Below are 25125 nucleotides of genomic sequence, written 5' to 3' on the forward strand. Positions count from 1 at the left end.
AAAAGAAAGAAGAAAATAATTCTTCTAGTGAAATTCAAGAAATTAACCGTATACTTAGGAAACAGTCAGTGTAAGTTCCAGCATAACACAGATTTCCCTAATTTGCCCAGATGTGATATTTTCTCTTTTAGTAACTGGCTAGTTCAGTAATTTTTACTAAAGGGGCGCAGAAAAAACAGCTTTTTTGTTAGCATGGTCTCTTTTGCATTTTTCTGTAAGTAATTTAAATGTGTGTTATTTCTAATACGTGTTTTTTGAAAAACATTTTCTACCTTGATAACATGGTAGATATTATGAGAGGAATTTACTATGTATGTATGAAAGAAAAGTCAACAAATGAAAAAAGTCTTCTAGATATTGTATGTAATAATTTAATTCCTTTATTTTTCATGAAGACTGCTGTTCGCCATGAGTCTTGCAATGGTTTATACAAATTATCTCTTTCTGGTCTGGATGGGGGAGACTCAATTAATCGATCCTTTCTGCTGCTGGCTGCATCAACATTATTAAAATTTCTCCCTGATGCTCAAGCTCTGAAACCGATCCGGGTAAGAATTTAAGAAATTACAAGACTTTATCAAAGTTCTATTTAAACTTACTTTTCTTAATTTAAAAGGTAAAATGATAGCATGTTATCTTTATGTCTGACGTACCGTTTCTGTTACACTGAGATACTAAGATTTCTGCCTTACATGCTTCCAGAAACTTCACAAAAATAGTTAAAGCTGTGACACTACAGTAATTTAGAGCTTGCCTGTGCTTGGAGAAATGCAGAATAGCATTTAGGAAGTCCTCTTGTTCTGGAGTTTTAGTGTCCACATAACACAGTTAGGGAATAATGGTTGTGTTTTCAATATATGCCTTGATTTCCTTTTAAAATGTAGTTAAGTTCATAAATAAATCAGTACATTGTTTTATGTGTGCAGGGGTACCCTTTGTTGGGGCTGAATGTCATTGTGCCCCAGTCAATTGCTGCTGGTTTTCTATTGGAGTGTTATTGTCCTCGCAGCTCTACTAAACAGAAGAGATTCTGTGGATGCTGTCAAAGCTGTGTTGGGAGAGGTTCTCACTGTTAATATGTGCAGGTTAATAGAGCTGGTTTGAACTAACGTGGATGATTTTGCCTAAAGCAAATTGGGAATGGTAGACGTAGCAATGCATAGCGGGGGAGGCTGTGCTGAGTTCAGCTGATGTGGCTAGATCCGAAGGAGAGCACTTGTACGGACTTGTATGGCAGCAAAGTGTGAACCCAGATTTTGAGTCTGTCAGGCAATTATTCTTTTGACCCTGCATGGCATTTGAATTCAGGCGAGAGTGGTTCATTCAGTTTAAGTCTGCTTTCGTTTCAAACTGCTGATATTTTTAAAAAAAGTTAAAACAATCTACAGAAGATTTTGCATTTACTCATTTTCAGAAGAGTTTAAAGTTAGTTGTATTAACCAAAGTTAATATATATATACACATACATATATGTGTATATATATATATATATATATACACGCAACCAAAGTTGTGTTCAGCCAAAGTTTCTCAAGTTTTGTCTAGTCTAATACTGAACATTTTGCAAATTGCAGTGGGTAGGATGGAGTCAGTACTATTGTAATTTCTTTTTTAAGGGTCTTGGCAGATCACCTTGACAATCTTTCAAGAACATTAATAAATAGTGCAGAAGGAAAATAGAACATGCACTGTTACTGTTGTAAAATAGACTGTTCTTGTCTTGGATTATCTTAAATAGGGACTTGAAGAAAGTAATAGTCTTGTAACAGTTACTGTGTTTACTACGTTTTTGTAATACACTGTTGTTTTGTCTGATGTACTTCAGAACAAAAGCAATTTCTTTTCACAGATAGAGGATTACGAAGAAGAAACAGTGCTGCGACCAGGTTGTAAGGAATATTTTTGGCTGCTGTGCAAACTGATTGATAACATACATGTCAAAGATGCAAGTCAGGTAGGTTTTGCTTTGCATTCATATGCATATTTCCTTTTTTGAATTTGGGTGTTCAGGCCATTTTTACTTTAGTATGAGACATTTTTACTTAAGAGATGGTGCACTGATGTGAACAGCTCTTGGATCTTTCCTAGATCCTAGCTTTCCCTACTCTCATGTGTATTCAGTAGCTCTTGGCTAAAGGAAGCTTCAGATACTGAACCTGTAGAGTCAAGAAGGGGAGTGGGTATCATACACAAAGAGTGTGAACGTAGGTGATGGTAACAGACATTGGGAATACTGTGACTGTCTCGTGAGATTCACCTTTGATAATTTCAATGCAGTCTAAGGAGGAGGTAATCAAGTATTTGACTAAAGCTGAAAGAGGAAAATATGTCCGTTAACAGGCACCTAGTGCAGGTTAGGAAACTTATTCACGACTTCCTCACAAAGGTACCTTTTGTACAAACTGCTTGTGCTGGCTGGTGGCCCTACATGCATAATCTGTCTAGTTCATTCTCAGTGTTGTGGCAGGAGTGTGGGAGGGAAAGGAAGGTAAAGCCTGAATCCTGGTTTCTCCAGAATGGAAGAGTCTTGTCCTCTCCTGACTCTGGATGTTCCCAGGAGAGGCAAAAATGTTGCTTACCCCTCCTGTTCCTCTGCTCAGTTTCCTTCCATTTCTGTTTTATAATTGAATCTCTTAGCTAGGCTACAGTTCTGCCTACGTCTTCTGCATGTTGCTCAACCAAGAGATGCTAATGGGACTTGTCAATCTTCTGACGACAAAGTGTGCATTCTTGTGAGAAGTAACAAACATTTCTCTTTAAAATAGTACTATTCTGCTTTTTTCAGTATGGAAGAGTGTATTTGTGGGATCTAGAAGTGAAAGAATAAATTACTTCATTTTAATGGTGCAGCAAAGTTTCATCCCATTTATAAAAACGTATTAAAACATTGTTGCAAACATATATGAAAGATGAGTTTTAATTGTCTGTTTTTCTATGTGCTATAACAAAATTCCGCCAAAAGCATAACCATAGTTTCAGACCAGGCTTATAAGTGGTAATTCATGAAGTACATAATTATTTTCTATTTATATTCCATTTTCTTTGATTTTAATCAGACGACACTGCTTGATTTAGATGCGCTAGCAAGACATCTTGCTGACTGCATTCGGAGGTAAGGTTTGCTGGCAGTAATTTTACTTGTAAGTTGCATTGTATTTGTTGCTAGTGGGACAGAATTTTAATACTTCTTTTGTATATATGTGTATATATAGCAGAGAAATCCTTGACCATCAGGATGGTAATATAGAAGATGATGGACTCACAGGACTACTTCGTCTTGCAACAAGCGTTATTAAGCACAAACCACCCTTTAAATTTTCTCGCGAAGGCCAGGTAAGAAAAGGACACAGGATCACGAAGAGATCAAAATAGTGTCATCTCTTGTCACTACAATTTCTTCATTTCACCTTTTTTACCCCATTTTGATTGCAGGGCTCAATATATCATATTTCTAGCCTTAGGCCTTACTTCCTAGAAATTTTATTTATTTTCATTTATTTTGTTCTCCATTTCATTTATTATTGTTATTTAAAAATTTTTAATATTGATCAGCATTAATTGGTTTAAGTCATTAACAACAGCTGCTTTTTGATCATATCGTGGGACAGTTGTGATTTCAAAGTAGCTTTTAAGCTCCAGATCTGCGCGGGGGATGATACCTTTTACAAGAATATTACGTTCCACCTATGCTTGTAAGATGGGAGAGTGGCTAGGCAGAGGAAGTTGCTAAAAAATTTCTACTTTGTGTTTCGGGGCCACATTGTCTAAAAATATACAAAACTTCATTGTGTAAAAGCTGATTTCAGCTGATGTTTTTTTTTCTGTAGACTTTACTAAGCTTATGATTGGATCTTTAGTGAGGTTTCACCAGGAAAATAGTCCCCCTGTATCCAATGATGTTGTATATATCCTGTCTGTTTAGTGTCTCTGTTATCATAAAGTGGCCCTGAAGATAATTACACTGTCCACAAGTTTTAATAGAGTTCACATTGTGCACTACCCAACATAAAGTTACATTGCTGACAGCATTTTGAAAGACTACTGCTATGTAATTCTCCTGAAATAAGTGGTTTTTAAGTATGGAGAGCTTGCAGGTGAAATTAGAGCAAGAATTCAGTTTGCAGAGTACAGTATGGGGTATACAAAGGTGTGCAAATAACAGATTTGTGTAGCTTAGATATGAGAAGTGTAAGAAGAAAATGAAAGGGAAGCTTAAATAGAGAGGAGTGATACTATACAGAATCCTAAAGTACATTGCATGTATCACAGGGATGCCAGAAATTTGATTTGAAAAGTGGATGAATGTGAACAGAGCAGTATCCACAACAAACTTCTCAAAAATAATTCGGCTTTGCTAAGAGACAGGGACTTGGTACATTTTCTGAGACTAAGTCATGATCTAGTATTAATTTTTTTAATTCTATGTACAATTAAGAATGCTTATTAACTGCATATTATGAAGTGCAGTAGTGAAGAGTTTTGTGTTGTGTTCAATGCAATAGAACAGGATTGTGAAACCACGTGCTTCCCTCTGAGCAAAGGCTGATGAAAAAATATCCAGGAAAATACACTGGCAAATACTGAAGATAGTTTAGACTTTCCCAGAGGATTCTGAAGCTCTGCTGTGCCTTTTTTTCCCTACAGATTCCTTCTCTTACTACGTAAACAAAACTGTTGTTCAGCAAATATTGTCAAACTTTTAAAGCTCACATCTTTTGACAGCAATGACTATTTGGTGTACCTTCTCTGATGTCTTTTATAGATAATCACTGCCTACCTTATTCTACACTAGGTAGACAAAAATACATTTTTTTAACTTATACTGGCTAGCACATCTTCATTAGAGAGGTGTATCTTAAGGCCATTTTGATTGTAGAGATACATACTTTTAACAAGTTTGAGGGTTTGCGTTTAGCCTCTGAGTAAAATCATCTATAGCATTCTTTTCTTCCCTGGTCCAATGTGTCAGAATTCAGTCAGCAGAAATACAAGGTTGAGAATGTTAATCAGGAAAAGATAAATTCAGATCTCTCTGAAGTTACTGCTTTTCTAGTCTGGGACACCTTAAGGTGGCTTGTGTGTTAAAACACCTGTTGGAAAAAAGCCTGCTGCACAGTGCTAGGCTGCAGCTGAAAGCACAGTCTAAAACTCCATTTAGTAGATGCACCTGGTCTGCTGATGAGCTGCCATCATCTATGCCTGCCAATTAGCTTAGGAATGAAAAGGAATTGGACTGCTACCCTGCAAGCACTCCTGATACAGGCTAACCACCAAGAAACTAGGTATCTACCTATTTTTAATTTTATGCATTTTCTTTCTTCAAAGTGTGGAGAAATCTGGAAGAACTTTAACTATACTAGCCAGGAGAAGACCCCTCTGTATTATTTGGCTATAAACATAAGACCCAGGTTGTAAGATTTTTATATTAGGACTACAGGAATCTCCTCGTACACTGCAATAATGCTTTTTATGGCAATTTTGCTCTGTACTCTGCAGAAGGCCATTTTCTGAAATATTCAGAATTTAGTTAGATTTTTACAGCAGAGCCTGCTTTGAAATGTTAAAAGGCTTCTTAACTGAACATACCTGAATGGGGAGGTTCAGGAAGGTAATTTTTTTAATTATAGTGTAGAAAATGTAGAATGAAGTATGGTAGCTGGATTGGTAGCCTGTGCTCTACAAATGGGGTAAGAATTCTGGCCCTAAAAAAAAATTTGAGAAGGTATCACTGGGGGAAAAAAAGCAATCAAAATCCTGAAGAGGTAGAGGGTTTAGTGTCTGATTATGTAGACAACTGAAATGATACACTACCGATACGACTTAATGATTAAATACAGTTTGTTAAGATTGCAGGCACTTTACAGAAGCGATGATGTGTAGGCTATCATCAACCTTAGACATAAAGTGTGCACATGAATTGCTGGTTGTGTAAGGAAATTTGTTGAAATACTGCTTTATGAATTCTGTTCAATTTCTTCTGTCATGGTCTCTCATTATACCACTTAAATGACTAACGAGTAATGTTCACTTCATAGCTGAAAGGTGGAGGAAAGCCTTTTCACCATTCAGCACTTTGAAGATGTAGTTGTGGAAGAGTGTGACCACCTGTTCTTACAGACCTATACAGACCTTTTTTTTGTTATCCTTTTAATATTTTACTTCTGGTTTAAGTTTATTAAATCAAATTGGCTACATAGAAAGAAGGTACTGAAATTTAGAAAGATCCGTCCATTTTTTTTTTAGTGTATAAATCTGGGATAGTAAAAATAAATATGTATTACATACTGTCATTTACCATCCAAAGGCAACCTGACTTAGTACAGCTCTGCTTTGTGCCTCTTACAGTTCCGCAAATATTCCAAACATGAAACAATACAGAAACACATTTACAGTATGCATAGTACATAACATAATGCATGTTTTAAGATTGTGATTCATAAAACGAGTAGAGTGATTAAGGTTATGTGCTGTCTTTCGTCTTTCCCTAGGAGAAACTAGTCTTAAAGTTACTAAAAATACATGTGTTTGTCAAACTATCAATCATGAATCGAGCATAATTTGTTGTTATTTTTTCAGTGGACATGTTTCTCTTTAGGCTATAATATGGTTACAGTGCACATTATGTAGTATAAAGTAAGTTGTTGAAATTTGTAATTCAGAACTTGTATGCAAATCAGCAAGTTTTGTAAATGACAGAGGTCTAGAAAGTCTATAGAAGTTTCTAGAAGATTGTCAATACATGACTGTTTTCTTTTAAGAATGTGTTCAAACTGCTAAATATGCCGATTGAACTGTTTTACAGGAGTTTCTGAGAGACATCTTCAATCTTCTGTTCTTGCTGCCAAGTTTGAAAGATAGACAGCAGCCAAAATGCAAGTCACATTCTTCAAGGGCTGCTGCTTATGACTTGTTGGTGGAAATGGTAAAGGGGTCCGTGGAGAACTACAGGCTGCTCCACAACTGGGTCATGGCACAGCATATGCAGTGTAAGAACCTTTATTGGTGTATATAGCTTTTGAGTAGTTTGTGGAAAACTGGTAGATTTTAGTTTTCTGTTCATTTTGCTTTTGTTTTGAATTCTTGGATTTATAAAAGTTGAGTAGAGAGCGTAAGAATGTACGTGTAATATGGACTGCCGTTCTCGAGACTGCACGTTTATGATGGGGACAGCTAGCCACCATTGTGAACAGTACTGCGATCATGGAGTTTCCATTTCCTCCTGAAATACATCAGAAGTGTCTGCATTTCATGACTTTCTACAAATAACAGTCTGTTAAGAATGTGTAGGTAGAAACTGGGAAACGCAGAGGTGACACAGAGCATTTTTAGACTTAAACTGAGTAGTCATACTTTCCAAAAGTAGTAATGAAGTAACATGTTGTTGCTGCTATCACTGCTCTTAAAATTCCACTTTGTAGCTCTACTACATATCCACCATCACTTATGGTAGCATCACAGAGCAGATGTGGGCATCTTTTGCTCACCTAGCAGATGAGTGGATGTACAATTTTCAGATCATCTGTTCTTAAATATGGGTTATTGAAATTATGTGGTCCTGTTAAATGACACTGACACATAGATAACATTGTTAGAGTGGATCTTATGTGTTTCATCAGCTTGTGCTGCATTTTAATTTCCGTTCTCTCTTTCTAACATGAAGAAACATGGTATGTTTATACGTAAACCGAAGTATATAAACCACACCAGGGTACTGTAGATGCGTTGGCTGTTAACAGCATTGTCATGTTTGCAGTGTCTCTGATATCTTTGTAGCTGACTTCAGTCTGTACCCAGATGTCTGCATACAGCGCTAATACAATTTTGTTACGCCTCTTGGCTTTCATGCTTCCCGTGTTTTGGAAACACAGTTGCTGTGCATAATATGTAAATTACCAAAATTTGAAGTTAGTTAATATTTTAATCTTTCATTTGCAAATTCTCATTATGCATTTTTAGCTTGATAGATTTCCTTTCGCATGCCCGGTTTAAATTCCTGTAACCTGAGGATCTGTAATTTATTACAATCTATGGAATTGATTTAGTGCCTTACAATTCAGGAAGCAAAAGAGAAATCTGGTCGTAATAACGTTTTGTGTTCTGTACTCGTATGCCTGGGGCCTTCTGAAAAGCCTCCAAAGTCTCCTCTGTTCATGGAAGATATTATGAAGAGGAATATATTTTATGAAAATATCGGATATTTCTGTTTGCTGCAAGTACGTCATCTGCTGCTGAGGTTGTCTTGTATCTCTCTAGGTGCAATCATTCATTTTTTACAGTTAGCATTTTCCTGGCTCCAAATCCCAGTAATTCGTAGGTGCTGAAGTTTTCTGTGACATTTACCACAGTTATTACTTTCTTCCAAATACTCTTGTCTAGATTGTTTGTTCTTTCCTGAGTTCTCCGGAGCCATCTGGTCTGTGCTCCTGCTCCATATTCAGTGTATCTCAGTTTCATGAATGTTAATTTTATTACAAGTGGCAGAGTGCCATTGTCTCTTTCTGATGTGCAGCTGACACAGGACTTCCAATACCTTGTTTGGATCAAGTCTTGTTATTCCATTGGTGTGACCCAGAGATTCTTAAAACTGGGCTTTTCCACTTTGGTTATCTCTGTAATCTTATTAGTCTTTAAAAATCTTAGTCTTAGGCCTGTCTCTCCTTCTTCTTAGAAACATTAAGGAAGATATTATAAACTTCTATCCTGTCTTTGGTTTTGATGTTTTAGTTCTGTGGTTCATTGGAGAAATTTTCGGTCATGCGGCTTGTGCGGTTGTTGTCACCTGGTCTCACCAATTGCCATCTCTGCTATTCAACCATTTTTTCTCACACTCCTAACCGAATGAAGCCAGCATGCTCTTAAAAGACAGTTTTAATTTAATGAAGTAAAATAAAATTTTCAAAAAGAAAACCTTATTAAAGAATATCTAGTATATTTTTTCCTTGAGGAAAAAAAAAAGGATGTTGCTAAGACTTTATTCTGGCAGTCATATTAAAATGTACAACTGTATACTGTTCTTCAGACTTACACTAGTATGAATAATGTAAAGTAGCTGTAGTAAAGTTTTAATTGCAGCAGCATTTTCTTTGACGTTCCCACTAATGTAACTCCTGTCATTAATGGATGGAAGAAGAGAATGATTTGCGTGCTTTTTTTCTACTTCACAGATAGTGTCTTTACCTGAAGGCAAAGGGGATGCCTTCATGCCTGTTGTGGAAGTGGTGCTGTTGGAAATGAACTGCTAAGTAGCTGATGTCAGCTGACTTTTTTCCTTGCTTTTCTCAACAGGGAGAGCTAACAATTAATGCAGCTCTGATATTACTGAAGGAGGAGATTTAGATACCCTCTGTTGTTCATAACATTTCTTGCAGAGTTTTGGAGTTTTGCTTTCTTTAAAGACCAAGGCTAAGAACATCCAGTTCAAAACAGTGAAACGGGACCAGCTGCTTTGCTTTCTGGGAAGTTTAAGATAGTGCCTGATGTTGTGTCTGGAGCAGAAGCATGATCAGAAAGTGGAATATAGAGAAATACGTGGTCATTTGAAGAGGAAGAAATTTGGTTTTATTTTGCTTAAAATTGAATGTGAATATTGCAAGTTCAGTTACAAGTTTCTGTATCTCTTCCTGAGAAAAGGCTGATTTCTATAACGAGATGTTGAGAAATAAAGAAGATAGACATAAATGAGGCTCAAATTTACCTTTCTAGTTAAGATCAATGTGAAGGAGAAAAGTTTTTATTATGAAAATGAAGACGGTCACTTAAAAATCCCAGGGTGGAGAAAACAGAATCTTCCTGAGAAATTCCTTGTCAAATTTCTGAAAACCCTTTGTCAGATTGAAGTAGGACAAAGATACTCCCAACTGTTCTCATGAAGTATAAAGAAGTCATCTGTTTTCTTTCTAATTATAACTTGATAAGTAAGCAGAGTGATAGATGCTGAGCCCTTACCTCAGAAAGGGTGAATTAAGATGTTGCAATTTAAGGATTTCAGTTAAGGGAGGGAATTTTGTGGTGTTCGGCAGTGCTAATTACTGTCTTTAGGAGATTAAATGTGGAGGAGAGCTTAGTTTCAACTGGTCGATCAGCCCAATGTAACCAGGTAACATGAGGTCACGCTACTGATTTGTTGAAACAAGAGAATTTAAACGCTTTCCTTCCCTACTTGAAGCTGCAGGGCTAATAGTTGTTTTGATGCCAATGCCAAAATGGAGATTACAACAATTATTTGTTGTGCAACAGAACGTCTTCTGGGTCTGGTCTCTGAAGATGTGAGGATCTGTTTGGAGGATGCCAAATAGTTTCCTGAATTTATAGCTGGTAATATGAATTGGGAAGAATTCTTAGTGAGCCTTTAATCTTTAACAAAATAATTAAGGATTTAAAATTTAGATCTTGAACCCACATAACTTAGGTGGATTGTAAAATAAATGCAGGCTGCTTTTTTGCCTTTTTTTTCCCCTGTATCTCTGAACATACACTTCAATAGAGGTGCTGAATTATTTGTAGGACACTGTGCCTTTTAGGAGAATGATATCCTTGGGAATGACTAGCAAAACTAGATGCACTGCAAGTTTTTGTGTCAAAGGAAGGATGGGCTGCAGTGAATTTCTTTGGACACTGGATTAGTTCCTCTGTAATTAGTTAGCACTTGTGTCTAGTTGCCTCTGCAGCTCAGATGATTAATTCCCCATTCTATTCTCCTGCGTGGGATGCTAGAAAGAGAAGCCTGTCAGTGTCTAGAAGCAGTACTAATCACTTACAAATGGTTTGTCTAGTCTGGTTACCATCTTCTTGACTGGCAGATGAGAACTTTCCCATTCTTCTGATTTCTTGGCAGCTATATCAGAACAAGGCTTATTAAGAAGAGTCTGTCAGGCTTGCCTAACTTGTCTAGTGCCATGTGTGTAAGAAATAGATTGCTACATCTGCTATGAAATACAGAGGAATAGAGAACTTATGTGGGGTGGGGGGAGGTCTTTTCAATTTGATTCTCTAGGAAATTTACTTCTTGCTTACCTCTATTTTTGCAGATAGATTGCAGATTTCTTTGCTATGTATGGCTTTGAAGTGCAGTTAAAAACATCCCTTCTCTTCCTATAAAAACCGTTCCCAAGTTTATTCAAGCCTGCGTATAGCCAACCACTTCATTTCACTGCACTTTTGTGTCTTATCTCTGATAAGCCTCTATCTATTTTTTTATACTGGTCAAAAAGATCTTTTGCTAACTTTACATCCTCTGTAGTAGATGTCATTCTGAAATCAGCTTCTCTTCTGAAAAGAAAGGTCTCGCTTCATGTGTGGTTCTCTCTGATACCAAATCAGTCTTCCGTTATGTGAAGGGAAGGCCCTCTGACTTGAGTCTCTGGGTGCAAAGGCTCTGCTTTGCTTTCTTGCAGTGTGATGAAGAGGTGCATGGGAATGGGTAGTAGAAATTACGAGTAATTTTTGTGTTGAGGGGATGACTGGTGTACCTTTGTGAGCTTGTAAGTGTTGTATGTTACCAGGTAAAGATATATTCTCAGTGGTTTAGGTAGTGTGGATATTGAGAGCGCTATGGTTGGCTTGTAGTATGAACAAACTACGTATAGCAGCCAGTGTTTATGGATGCTCTTGATGATCCAAACGTCATGTGGTTTTACCAAATTTTTTGTTTAAAGGTAGAGGCTGGAAGACTGTTACTATGTGTAATACTACCACTAGAACAAGTGTTAAGAGCTGATACTTGCCATGAGTAATGCTTTGGAGAGCACAGCAAGTCAATTGCAGCCTAAAGCAGTGTGCCATCTAGAAAGGCTCACTGCATATCAACCCATTTCCCTGATGTACCCTATAGCGCGTTTTCTAAAAGAGCAGGTACAGTCTGGCTCATGTCTGTAGATGTAGAATGCATGAACAGGGTGTGTTTTATTAATGTAGGCATATAAAGCTTTTAATCGTATTCATGTTTTTGTAAATTGTACTTTGAATTTATTTATTTTTTTCTGCACGTGTGATTCATACTTTTACAGCTTCCCATGCACCTTACAAGTGGGATTATTGGCCACATGATGATGTTCGTGCTGAATGTAGATTTGTGGGTCTAACTAATCTTGGAGCAACATGTTACTTGGCATCCACTATTCAGCAACTGTACATGATACCAGAGGCCAGACAAGCAATTTTTACTGCAAAGGTATGCTCTGGGGTCTTGCGTTCCCTGTGTGGATTTTGTTAGAAGTTTAAATTTAAAATCGGTGCAAATGCTGATAAAGTATAGACTTCCTTTTAAGAGTTATTTCTGGATAAAGAATATTTCTTAAGGGTTTAGTTTGCTTTTTGTTCAGTTTGATTCTTTTGCTGATGTCTAAAGTGAAGAGGTTGGGGTTTTTAAAATGTATTTGTAATGCTGTAGGTTCTTAAGGTGGTTTTGTAATAAAACATTCTCAAACTTCTATTTCTATTGCTATCAACTAGATTTATTCAAGTTTGATTTTATGTGAATTGCCTGTTACTTCTTAACTCTGAATCGGTCATTTTGTTACAATAAATGTTGTTCTTCTTGAATGGTTATAAAGTCCCAGAGCATGTGTATAATGCCACCAGAAGTGTACAGCAAGTCTTCTAAATTATTACACATTGGTTAACTTCCAAAAATACAATATTAGTACATCTAGTTATTCATTGTAAAAGAGAAAGCTTCATTTTCATCCCTGACATCAACAGAGCATATATGATGTGTGAAACACACTAATTGGCAGTGACATCATCATTGTTTTAAGTTACTGGTACTTGTTACTTAATTTCATTCACCTAGAGTTAGGCATTTATATAACTAAAAAATAAGGTTCATCAGAACTCCCACATCTATGAATTGAAAAAAATTACTTGAAAATTACTACAGTCTCTTGTAATACCTTTCCAAAAGCTCCTAGCTGCAGTAATTTTTTAGAAAATAGAGGTATTTTTTGACTTATGTTTAATTTTGGCATACCAAAAAATCAGTAGGTAGTGCTTTTTATGAAAGTGTAGAATAGCGTACTGTGTGTTCTTGTACACAATCTTTTTTCTCAATTGTCCATAATAAAGTGGTTGGGGTTTTTTTATTTAAAAAGATGAGTATTTCATCTTTTTAAAGGCTGCTTTTGCAAGGCTGTAAGCAAAAAGATAAAAGTCTTCTTTATGAACTTCTTTTAGTATTCAGAAGATATGAAACACAAGACCACTCTACTAGAACTCCAGAAAATGTTTACATACTTAATGGTAGGTGCAAAAGAAGATATTTTATAAAGTATCCTATTTGGGGGGCAGGGCGGGGCAGCGGAAAAAAGCCAGAAAAATGTAGTTACCGTTCTGTATGTAAATTCTTAGCAGCTTAAGTCCATTGTGCCTAAGTTTTGTGGATAATTGTCTTAACTGAAATATTTTTTACCCACTTATTCAGCAAATCAGTTAAGCAAACATTGGCATGATAGTTTTCATGAAGAGGCAGTGTAAATCCTTATCTAAAATAGGGATTAACATTGGACACCAACTATAATGAGCAAGCATCAGCTGTTAAATGTTAGTGATTTTAAGAACTGTGTTCTTAAAAAAATGCGAAGTGAATATGTGGGAACGTCAGGCTCAGGTGCCACAGTCTGAGCATCCTTCATTTATTTAAACCTTTTTCTCCTAACACATTAGTGCTCAGGTGAGTACAGGCTATTTACCATAGTTGTGGAACTTCATTTACGAGTGAAAGTGTGAAAAAACAAGTCTGCTTTTTAGTTCCAGTCACGGTGCAGCTGGGTATCAGGGCTGTGCCCTGTATGGACACCTGTGCACTTAGGGTGCTAAATCTCTGAGTGGTGCAGGAGCTCCCTGGCCAGGCATCTCCTTGGGTGCAATAATGGAGGGGCTTGAGGCAACCCACCGGTTTGGGTAATTAACTGTACATTCCCAATGAAGTTACAATGAAGACTGATTGTTGCAGGAGCCCTGCAGCTAGGAATTTGGGCCAGTTCTACTGTGGTTTCTGCAGTTCATGTCCAGTTTCCAAACTGACTTTTGTAAATTGTCAATAGAAACTGTTCCTGCAGAAGTGACTGCATAGTACAGTCTTTTGTATGGATTTAAGATATTTAAGAGATACTTTGTATGTCGTTAAGGTGAATCAATAGTAATGAATTACACAGATGCTGGGGAGGTCACACAGGACTCTTGCCAGCTGGGTTATAATTAGCAAAATAATGATTTGAGGAGTCTCTCCAGGTCTAGCTGAAGTTAACCACTGCAAGGACCCAACCAACAGACTTCCATCACCACCAAACACAGACTGGCTGTCCCGTTAGGATGTTTTGATTCCATATGTGAGCACCATGACAAGATCCCAATAAACTATTTTTTCTTTTTAACAAACACTCAGGCATGAGTGTCTGTCCAGCACCATTGTCATTCATCTTGTTTCACATGGACCTTGAAGTAAAGGGTTTTGAGCTTGAGTCTTCATTTAATCATGAAACAGTTTGTTTGCCCCACTTTCCTTGGTGATAAAGTAAAATAAACTATTTTTCATTGCTCCAGTATTTTGAAGGTTAATCTGTTGAAATAAAGCTTTAAAAAGCAACTCAACATTTCGAAATTCCAGAATGAAACAAAACTGAGGCGGTCACGGGTGTGCACTGTTGTTAAAATAGTGAAATATTTCTGAAGTAACAAAAAAAACCCTGAGGAGAGCTGAGTATTTTTGTTCTTGGCACTGGCTTTTGTGAAAGAAATTGATGACCGCTTTGAAGACAAATAGAGGAAAAGAGTTCAGGCATGTAGTGCCTGCTATGAATCATAGAAAAAAAAAATGCATCTAGGTATTTACATAAGCATAAAATAGTATGGGCATGTAAAATCGTATGAATATTTACCATTATTAAAATCTCAAGGAAAGGCTTTATTCCAAAAAAAGGTAGTATTTACAGGAAGCGTTGTCTTGCCACACATCCCTAGACCAAAACCGTATGTATATGGTTGTTTACAAGAACAAAGTTCCTTCTGCTGTAAGTTCGTTCTGCTTTCCCAGTGTGCAAGGCAGTGGAATGGGGCATGTATGCTAAAGAATTGTTTTATGCTGCGTATTCTTTTCTCTGACTAAACACGTGCAGTTCAGAACTAGATGGTGCAGGTTTATACCGCAGAGAAGCCTGAATGCCAATGAAGCACTTGTCAAGATTTAAATCCGTAACGCCCAGAAACACGTAAATACAGGCTGATGTTCCTGATATTTTGTATCTGAACAGATACACAGAATCTGGATGTGTCACATCTTCAGCCAAGTTCTTTTATTTTAAGGATTTGTTAAATTAAGTATTTATTAAATATTTTTAGTAATATTTTACTAATGATATCTTAACAAGTGATATTAGAAGAATCAGTTAAAAACCGATTTACTTTTCATCTGAAATATTTAAGCACTTAACTGTGTTGCCTAATACACATAGGGAGATACTGTATGTAAAAGTATGTCCTTTTTTAAATAGACATTGATATATATGTTTGATATATCTGTATAAGTTGAAAATGTAAGGATGTGTGTTGATTTGTTTTGCTTGGTAATTTTTACCTAAAGGAAAGTGAATGTAAGGCATACAACCCAAGGCCTTTCTGTAAAACCTATACCATGGATAAGCAGCCACTGAACACTGGAGAGCAGAAAGATATGACTGAATTCTTCACTGACCTGATAACAAAAATAGAAGAAATGTCTCCAGAACTGGTGAGTTATTAAGAGGGAGAAAAAGGGAGCTTGAAAACCTACGGATTTGCTCAAATTTCCTTGACAGAATTTATTAATTCATTCACAGAAAAATACAGTGAAAAGCTTGTTTGGAGGTGTTATCACAAACAATGTTGTTTCCTTGGTAAGTATTCTTTCCCTACCTATCTTTATCTTTTAAAGATTTTTCTTTAACTTCTCAAAACAGTTGTTTTATTGCTTTTCTCTGTCATTGCTATGATTTAGGACTGTGAGCATGTAAGTCAGACTGCTGAAGAGTTCTATACAGTAAGGTGCCAGGTGGCAGATATGAAGAATATTTATGTAAGTAATGCCGGGCTGAGATGTGTAGCATAGATCACAGTTAGAAATGGGTGCAGTCAAGTATAAAGCCTGTACCATACACTGTTGAACGTATTGATGCTTTCTGTATCTGTACTCTAGTTTTGGTGTCTTTCTAGGTTGGTATTACTAGGTAATTTGGTTGAATTGTTACACCTTTTCAATGCAGCATGCTGTCAGCTGGTGCATTTTTTTACATACATATGTACTATTGCTTATTAATTTAAAACTTAATCATAATTTCAGGTTTACAATTTTTTTTTTTAAACAGCTATTAATCCCCACACTTGGAATCTGAATTTAAAGTACTTGGATTCTTTGCGGCAGCTTGGAATATTGAGTACCATTTTTTGGAATTGTTTCCTTAATTTTGTGGTTTGGGTTAGGTTTTCCTGTCAAACTCTTCTCTTAGTTCGGGTGCGTTCTCTTCGTGCAAACATTTTGGTGCCTTTGATCACATTTACTTTCATAACTTGGGGAAATGTTAATTAAACTTACTGTAAGATTGAAAGGGAGTAGTTTGTAAAGCACGTCACGCAAGCAGAAGATATAAATATCTAGGATAAACGTAAGCTTGGTTTTGTTGTTGTTTATTATATGCAGGAATCTCTTGATGAAGTAACTATTAAGGATACCTTGGAAGGTGACAACATGTATACATGTTCTCATTGTGGGAAGAAAGTGCGGGCTGAGAAAAGGTATGATTAAGAAGAATTAAATATTCCTAATGTTTCTTTTTAGTAAATTACTGAAATTACTATTGGAATAGGAGTAATCCTTTAGATGAAACAGGACTGTGGTTTCATTCAGTGTGCTACTGTGTATGCCTATGAGGATGTGGGCCTTGTGCAAATGAGCACATAACTAGGAAATCAAATTTCCAAAACAAAGAATATAAGGTATCTTCGCAAAAGATGACCTAGACAGTAGAACATTCATGACCTTTTTTTAATGTAATTACAAATTACTAATTTCTACAAATTTCTTTTTAATCTGTTACTTATCCTGTTCTTAAAAGATCAAATTCTTTCAGAGGTTGCTCAGTACTTGCATTAGTCATTATGCAGGGTGGTAATGGCTTGGTTTCATACATAACCCTGAATTTCTTAATTAAAATTGGTCGTTTTAGAAATGTTTCGGTATTTTAGAAAGTCTGCAAATAAAGGGAAAACTAAATAAAATTTTTATATTGCAGCTAATGAATTTCATTTTTAGATATGAAAACCCTCATAGTTGTTTTTGTAGCTGTTAAAATGACATGGGTGAAAGAGTAACCTACTTCAAAATCATTATTGTGAAGTTTATGAGATTTACTACAAGATACATTGTGCATTGAAACTTGTCGGTTAGGAGATAGTGACTCCCGTCTGATGAGGGGATTTGCATTGTTAAATTAATTCATGACTCATTTTACAATACCATTTTAGAAAACTGTTGTTCATGCCATACGAGTAAATTTGCTGTTTCTTGCAAGGCGCAGTGAGAGGCTGAACAGAATTGTTGAGTAGGCTAAATGTGACCTTTCTGCTGCCGGTTAGACTGCCCTGCTCTGGGGCATTGTGATAGCTGAGTTGTGTGGCTGGGCAACAGAGCTGCAGTCTTATGTTTGAAATAAATGTGTTTAAGATCTGTGCGAAAATACAGTTCAGCCTACTAAGCTTTTGTAAATCATGATTATTTCTAATCCTTCAGGGCATGTTTTAAGAAACTACCTCGTATCTTAAGCTTCAACACTATGAGATACACATTTAATATGGTAACCATGATGAAGGAGAAAGTCAATACACATTTTTCATTCCCTTTACGCCTGGATATGACACCTTACACTGAAGATTTCCTGATGGGAAAAAATGACAGAAAAGAAGGTATGCCTCATAAAACACATTCCACAGGCTTTGTCTCTTTCATCTGTGCACCACTTTCTGTGTGTGTAACATAAGCAGTTGGTGATTTTCTTTTTAAGCAAATGAAATCAAAGTAGTTTCGATCAACCTATATTCCCAAAGTCACACGTTCTGTTTACTATGAGAAAACTGGCCAAATATTTTTGTTTTCATATACTGTTCAATTTGAATTAGTCTTAATTTGTTTTTAAAGTATGAGAGAAATTACAAATAGTTACGTACAGTTTGTTGGTGGCCTGGTTTGATTTTGCAGAGTTACATTTGAACTTCAGCAAATGGCTAACTGCCATCATAAATAAGATGTGCTAACTCGGTGTAACTTAGCTGTTAGTCCTGATCTCTTCAGTAGCGATGTTTTGCAAAAAAAAGCTGTAACTGTTACACATGAGTTGGGATCTATGCTGCTTGTTCTGGATATGGAGTTTCTGGCTGTCATTGTCATGCAGTGCTGAAAAGAAAAAAAACACCTGAGTGAAACCACAGGAAAGGTTGAAGTTCAGGTGTTTAGGAAATAACTGGTTAAATACTGTATTAAATTATTTCAGGGTTTAAGGAAGACGGTGACTATTTGAAAGAAACTGAAAGTTACGAATATGATCTGATAGGCGTAACGGTTCATACAGGAACAGCAGATGGTGGACACTACTACAGTTTTATCAGAGATATAGTCAATCCCCACGCTTACAAAAACAACAAATGGTGAGTTACACAAAACAAGAGCCTATGATTTCTTGTTTTAAAGTAACTAAACATTGTTGACCTTGTCAGATGCAGTTGTATAGGAGATATGTGCTATAGGTTCCTCTCAAAAGCACAAGATGTTGGAATTTGATAGGTGTAAGTATAGTAATTTATTAGCATACAGATTTTGTGTGCTGTAGCTGTAATAAGTTGTTGAATGCCTTGGACACAGGGGTAGCAGGAGAATGTCATGCAAGCCTCGCATTGCAGACAATGCTTGTTTCTTGATAGGACTGTCAATTACTATATTTTAATCAATTTCAGTACAAATTAATAGTAAGATAAAATAGATTGTCCTTCATAAAATCTGGTTGACTTTGATGAACATATGGCTACTTCTGTGATTGTGGAATTTGGTCCTTTCCATTTTTGTTTTCAGTGAAACAACAACTTGAATTTTTCTTCACTTTGAACTCACTGCATCCTGTGTGGCAGAAACAATGTTACAGTACCTAGGTTATCTAAATCTGTTCTTACTGTGCTTCTTATATGTGGAATTGTTTTCACATTTGATTTTTAAGTTTAGCTGGTGATCTTTTTCTATTGGCCAGCTCCTCCTAGATGCAATTTACAGTGACATACTGGAATATTTGACAGCATTTGTTTTTCTATCCCTTCTTTTCAAAGGTTAAAAAAAGACAGGATCTTCTCGCACAATAAGCGATAGATAGGTGAATAAATGCTATGCACCATTTCTTAAATATTTTTTTTTTAGTTTGTTGGGGTTTTTTAACTATGATGTCTCACTTCTAATTTGGAAACTTCTGCATGCATTGGGCATGTCATGGTTGTGAAGAGAAGAAGAAGTTGGGAGAAGTAGCCTGGGAAAGGGATGAGACATGGGCATGGAAAGGAGGACGGTCTTGCTAGCTGACATAAGAAAGCAGGGAACACTCTGCCTGTCATTTCTGGATGTCTTATCTCAGATTCTCAGCTGAGGCCCTGTAATAGGAGACAAGATTTCCTCCATTTCTGTTCTCTGGAATAGCTAGTTGGAGCACTTTGTAAACAATTCCAACTTGTCACCCAATCCCTGCTCCAAAGGGAATCCGTAACAATGTACCATCTTCTCTGCCTCCTTCCAGTTTGAGTTCTACTGTTATATGGAATGATTTTCCTCTTATCTAATTTTGGTTTCCATTTCACTCAGGTTGAAAAGGAAAAGGCAAATCTTTCTGGCTGCATTAAAACCCTGTCTGTACAAGAGCCAGGCTGGAAAAACAAGGAAAATAATGTCTCTCTTAAAAAGAAAAATAAAAAGAAAAATCAAGAACTGTTGAAATGCTAACTTCCTGATGTTATTGCAAAGAAGTCACTTGTGGGATCAGTTTTTAGTTTGCTGCAATTCAAACAACATGAGAAATTAATAGGAATGCTTAAATCTGAAGAATCATTTTAAATGTTTGTCATTCTTTATTTGCCCTTAGACAAACAGAAGTTGCTTTAAAGGCTTACTGTTTTACAGGTATCTTTTCAATGATGCTGAAGTAAAACCGTTTGATTCTGCCCAGCTTGCTTCAGAATGTTTTGGTGGAGAAATGACTGTAAGTTCTGCTTTTCATTTTTGTCATGTTCAACCGTTACATAGCTCTTCTGAAGACTTTCATTAAGAATTCCATAGTGTTCCTCTTTGGTCTGCCATCTGTTGTCAATGTATGTGAAACAGAAGTGTTAGCTGGGGTTTATTAAACCTTTGACATCTTTATTATGCAGGTAATACTTTTTCTTACGTTCACGTAGATAGCTGTTCTTCCACTATTGATCCTTTCAAAGGCTCTCCCCCTCCTTTGGGCAGGAAAGACCTGACAAAGTGAGACTGTTTGCAAGCTGGTGGTGCAAGCTTCCTGGGTTTTTTATGCTTTCTGTGGAACAGAAGTTAAGACAATAAAGGAGAAGGGTCTTGATTTCTCATGTGCCAACTATCAAATAGTTTATTTGTGAATATGAGTCCAAGTATTTTTATGTTGTTTTAAAAGACAGGTGTCAGAATTCTAGCATAGATATTACTAATGAATCAAAATAAATTAGTGAAGAGTCTCCAAAGAAGGGGTATTTCTTCACTATATCATCATATGATTTGTATACTTATTAAAAAGTGAGTGTGCAGCCAATTTAGGAATCCTTCACTTGGATGGCTGCTTTGCTCAGACTGTTAACTGAAGGAATAAATACCTCAAGCTTATGCCTATTCTGGAAAAATGGGAATTTTTGATCTTTGTCTATATCTTGTGTCAGTAATTTCCTCTTACAGTCAGATCCTTTTTCACTGGTGACAGAACTGAGCTAAAAACCTGCCAGATCTGTGTAATACCTATGCTGTTGTTCAGCAGGAAAGTTTGAGCTCTGATATTCGTGATTTTCAGGCTAATGGATCTACAGGCTTAAATAGGTGCGCTTGTTCCTTTTATTGTAAGAAGATAAAATTTCTTAAGTTGATGTTTGCTTGCTTTCAGTAGTGCAAGGTTTTTTAATACAGTGTCAGCTTTGTCTTTTGGGTCAGCCCACTGCCCTGTGACATCGTCTGAGCATTTTTACACATTACTAATACAGTTAACTATTGAACGACACTCAAACATTCTCAGGTTATGCTTGAATTGATCAATTTTTATTATTATATATCATTATATAAACCACATTATGAATAATGCAGTAACTTACTAAAACAGTCCTGGCCATAAGAAAACGCTTATATACAACTGTCTGATAAAGACAGTACGCAGAAATAAAAGAAAAAATATTTTGTTTGGCAAATGGATAAAACATCTTTAGGTGCCTAAAAAGAAGAGGTGTCAATGAGATGGATGAGACATGAAATTGCATGAGATACAGGTCACAATGTAGCATAGCAACTTTGGAAAATCAGAATAGATTTGTAGAAGAAAAGAAAGAAGACTAGTTTGAGCAAGAAATAAATTTTCAGCAGCCTCTCTGCAAATGTCATGAAATAGTTTGCTTGCACGCTTATCTCAAACTGTCAATAACCAGACCATTAAAAAAACCCTTGCAATTAATGGTTTTACTTTCTTCTTGACAGACAAAAACTTACGATTCTGTTACTGATAAATTTATGGACTTCTCCTTTGAAAAGGTATTTCTCTTCCAAACACTTTATTATATGATGATATTTCTACTTTCATGATTTATCTCTCAAAGCAAAAATTATACAGATTTTTTTTTCTTAAAGACGCACAGCGCTTACATGTTGTTTTATAAACGGATGGAACCAGAGGAGGAAAATGGCAAAGACTACAAATTTGATGTTTCATCAGAATTGCTGGAGGTACAAGTTGATTTGTTTTAACATAATTTTAAAATACTGTAGGAAATCCTAAACAAATCAGGAATGTGAAAAGTGAATATAATTTAAATAAATAAGATGACAAACCTTGCATTTAGCTGTCTTCCTTAGGAGAACATCATTTGATAGGAAGTAAATTAAGATTTCTGCTGTATGTAAATTTTAGACTTTTTCTCATTCTGTCCTGAATTTTTTAATTCAGATATATGAATCATTCTGCTTCATATGTTTAAAAAATTGTAGAACACTGGTTTTTGTCAGCATTTATCAGCATTTTCTGATCAGTTGCAATATTACGGGAAGTATTCTCATTAACCACTGTCCTTTTCATCCTTCAGTTTCCTCAGCAACTTACTGCTTTGTGGGGGGACAGGATAAGACAATAGTTCGAGCTGTTTGTTTGCACTTTTGGTACAGGTTGTGAAATTCCGAGTGAAAGCGATATAAGGTAGTGACTGTTTGTGCCTATAATGGAAGAGCATCAGTCAGAAAAGGATCCCTTCCCTCTCATAGTCACAGAGTAGCCCAGATGTTGGTAAAAGGGGTAGGGGAAACAAAAATACCAACAACTGCATCTCCCTGTTCCCCTCAGTGATGAGGGCTGCTCTTAGGATACCTGGCTATTTATATAAAGATACTTTTAAAGCCATGTATGGTCTGAGGAATTGGGAAAGGCAGTGCACAGGAGCAGAGTATTTCACTAGGGTTCTCATTGTGCTAGATACATCCCCAATACCGGATTTGTAAGGCATTCTCCCTTTTTATCACCCGAAAAGCCACTTTCTCTGCTTCCTTTGGCCAGAAGTATTGCTTCAGATTTTATCAGAATTAAACTTTATAACTATTTTGATGTGAAAAACACTACAAACAGATTTGGTCAAAAATACCATTTTGGAGAGAGGGACGGGGGGACCTGGCATGAAATCCTTTTCTGGTTAATGTTGGAGAGCCAAACCTTACTCTAAGAATTTATCAAAAGATCACAGAGCTCATTAGGCTTTGGGTCAGAACTTCAACCTTTAGACATACCTCACTAGGCTGCTGGAAATTCTAACTTCTATCAAGTAATGAAACTATGTATGTAGAGAGTTTTTGGGGTTTTTTAACTTATTACACTATCGCAGACATTAAAATATGGTCTTACACTGTGGTTCTTTTTTAATGTGTTGGACCAGTTCTCAAAATTTCAGCCAAAGAAAGTGAGTGCATAAGTTGTAAAAATGAGATTACAGGAAGAGGAGAAGGTTCTGAGCTCTGTTCTGCAGTCATGGGACAGGCAGAACTAACACTTGCTATAGTATGACTAAAAGAACTTGGAGCCAATCCTTCCAAATAAATAAAATGTTTCCAGAAATAGTTTTTCACAAGAATTTTTTTTTTCTTAGCCACGGCAAACATTTAAATATTCTTAAAATCATGCTTATCTAGTGAAATAAACGGCTTTCTTGTATCTGATGTTAGCATTTTTTCTTCAGTGGATATGGCATGATAACATGCAGTTTCTTCAAGACAAGAACATTTTTGAACATACATATTTTGGGTAAGTTTTTCTTTAAAAATGTAATATTAATGCTTCTTTTCTTCTTGCAGATTTTCATTATTTATTTTAATTAACAAATAAAATTACTGACTCTAGGTTTATGTGGCAGTTGTGTAGTAGCATCCCAAGCACGCTACCAGATCCAAAAGCGGTTTCCCTGATGACAGCAAAGGTAAGGACTTCAAAAGTATCTCATGCTTATTTTAAATTTTAATTTGTTTACACGTTAATTCAGGCATTCTGTAATTAATAATGCAAATATTTTTTTTTCCAGTTAAGCACTTCCTTTGTACTAGAGACATTTATTCATTCAAAGGAAAAGGTATTCTATTTACTTGTAAATTCTCATTTGAGTAGCTGCATGACTATAGTGAAAAGTGTGTCGGTACTTTTTAATTTTAAAAGTGTGATTTTGAGATGTAGTAAGTACCATAGATGATAGAAAGTTAATGTTTACAAGAGTGTGGTGTAACACCTTTATAGTAAGTGTGGCACAACAGAAAAAAATGTGGGCTCTGGGTTTAGGTTACTGTGCCTTAGCAAAGCTTCAGGAGCAACAGATCTTGTGTTCTTTTCATTTGAAAATTCCGGGATGCTTTGGATCTTAACAAGCACTTTGTGAAAGTCTGATGTAGAGGGGAATGTTCAGCATTGAGCTACAGTTGTGCTCATGAATTTTTAAATTATAAATACTAGCATGAACATAAGAAAGTTCTAGTCCGTGTGAACCATCTTTATTCTCAGTCAGATTTTACTTCCCTCTCATGTGTGGTGGCCTAATGCTACTAATTCTAGATTGCCTGGGAGTAGTACGAATATGATTGCAATTCCAGCTGGACAGAATTACAATGGGTAGCTACCGCACACGTCGTGCGGCTTGCATTAGCTTCAGTGTGTGTGCTTGTTATTTTTGTGTAGGTGCGGTGTGTTACTGGTTTATAAAGCCTTTATTGTTTATAGCTATAGTCTTAAGAGTCAGTGTTTTGACTGACCATTTAGAAACGTTTAAAGATTAAGTCACAATTTATTAAGTTACAGTTTTTTCTGTATTTCTTTTTACAGCCTACAATGCTTCAGTGGATTGAACTGTTAACAAAACAGTTTAATAACAGTCAGGCAGCTTGTGAAGTAAGTGACTTAGGAACTCAGCAAAGTACAAACCAACTTTCTATATATTGTTTAACTTTCCTGGAGGTTCGTATCCCTGGAATATTTTGGACTATGAACTACTGTATTTGGTGTATTTGTGCACTATGAGATGAAATTCATCCTCTCTGACTACTGCAGATTCTGAGAAATGACTTTTACTTTCAGAAACCCATGGTGAGACCACAGGCCAAAATAATTTTGTCACTGGAATAAAAGAGACAGTGCCACAACCTCTTATTTGATCGATTATTTCATACTGATTTGTGTAATTAAGAGGTGCTTAAATGGAGTCACACAAGAGAAACAGAAAGACAGGCTGAGGTTTAAGGGCTAGCATGGCAGGGAGTGGAGCTGAATCGCAGGGAAGAGGGCCGCGAGGTAACAGGCTGCGTGTAACGGAGCACCTCGGGGAACAAGGACAGCTCATGTC

The 25125-nt window shown here is 36.3% G+C and overlaps 1 protein-coding gene across 1 annotated transcript in view; it reads left to right on the plus strand.

The window, feature by feature from the left end:
* USP34 (ubiquitin specific peptidase 34) overlaps positions 1-25125 on the plus strand; it is a 138089-nt gene that overhangs the window by 86615 nt on the left and 26349 nt on the right. The window contains exons 38-57 of the mRNA XM_056357197.1: positions 396-548; positions 1850-1954; positions 3057-3112; positions 3213-3333; positions 6803-6986; positions 12006-12169; positions 13171-13236; positions 15575-15721; positions 15810-15866; positions 15968-16045; positions 16667-16761; positions 17756-17928; positions 18513-18666; positions 20174-20252; positions 21743-21796; positions 21893-21988; positions 23482-23546; positions 23643-23718; positions 23821-23868; positions 24609-24674. Coding sequence (XP_056213172.1) covers positions 396-548; positions 1850-1954; positions 3057-3112; positions 3213-3333; positions 6803-6986; positions 12006-12169; positions 13171-13236; positions 15575-15721; positions 15810-15866; positions 15968-16045; positions 16667-16761; positions 17756-17928; positions 18513-18666; positions 20174-20252; positions 21743-21796; positions 21893-21988; positions 23482-23546; positions 23643-23718; positions 23821-23868; positions 24609-24674 — 2037 coding nt within the window. The remainder of the gene's footprint in view (positions 1-395; positions 549-1849; positions 1955-3056; positions 3113-3212; positions 3334-6802; positions 6987-12005; positions 12170-13170; positions 13237-15574; positions 15722-15809; positions 15867-15967; positions 16046-16666; positions 16762-17755; positions 17929-18512; positions 18667-20173; positions 20253-21742; positions 21797-21892; positions 21989-23481; positions 23547-23642; positions 23719-23820; positions 23869-24608; positions 24675-25125) is intronic.

This window comes from Falco biarmicus, chromosome 12 (genome assembly GCF_023638135.1).
Source record: "Falco biarmicus isolate bFalBia1 chromosome 12, bFalBia1.pri, whole genome shotgun sequence".
Taxonomy (NCBI): domain Eukaryota; kingdom Metazoa; phylum Chordata; class Aves; order Falconiformes; family Falconidae; genus Falco; species Falco biarmicus.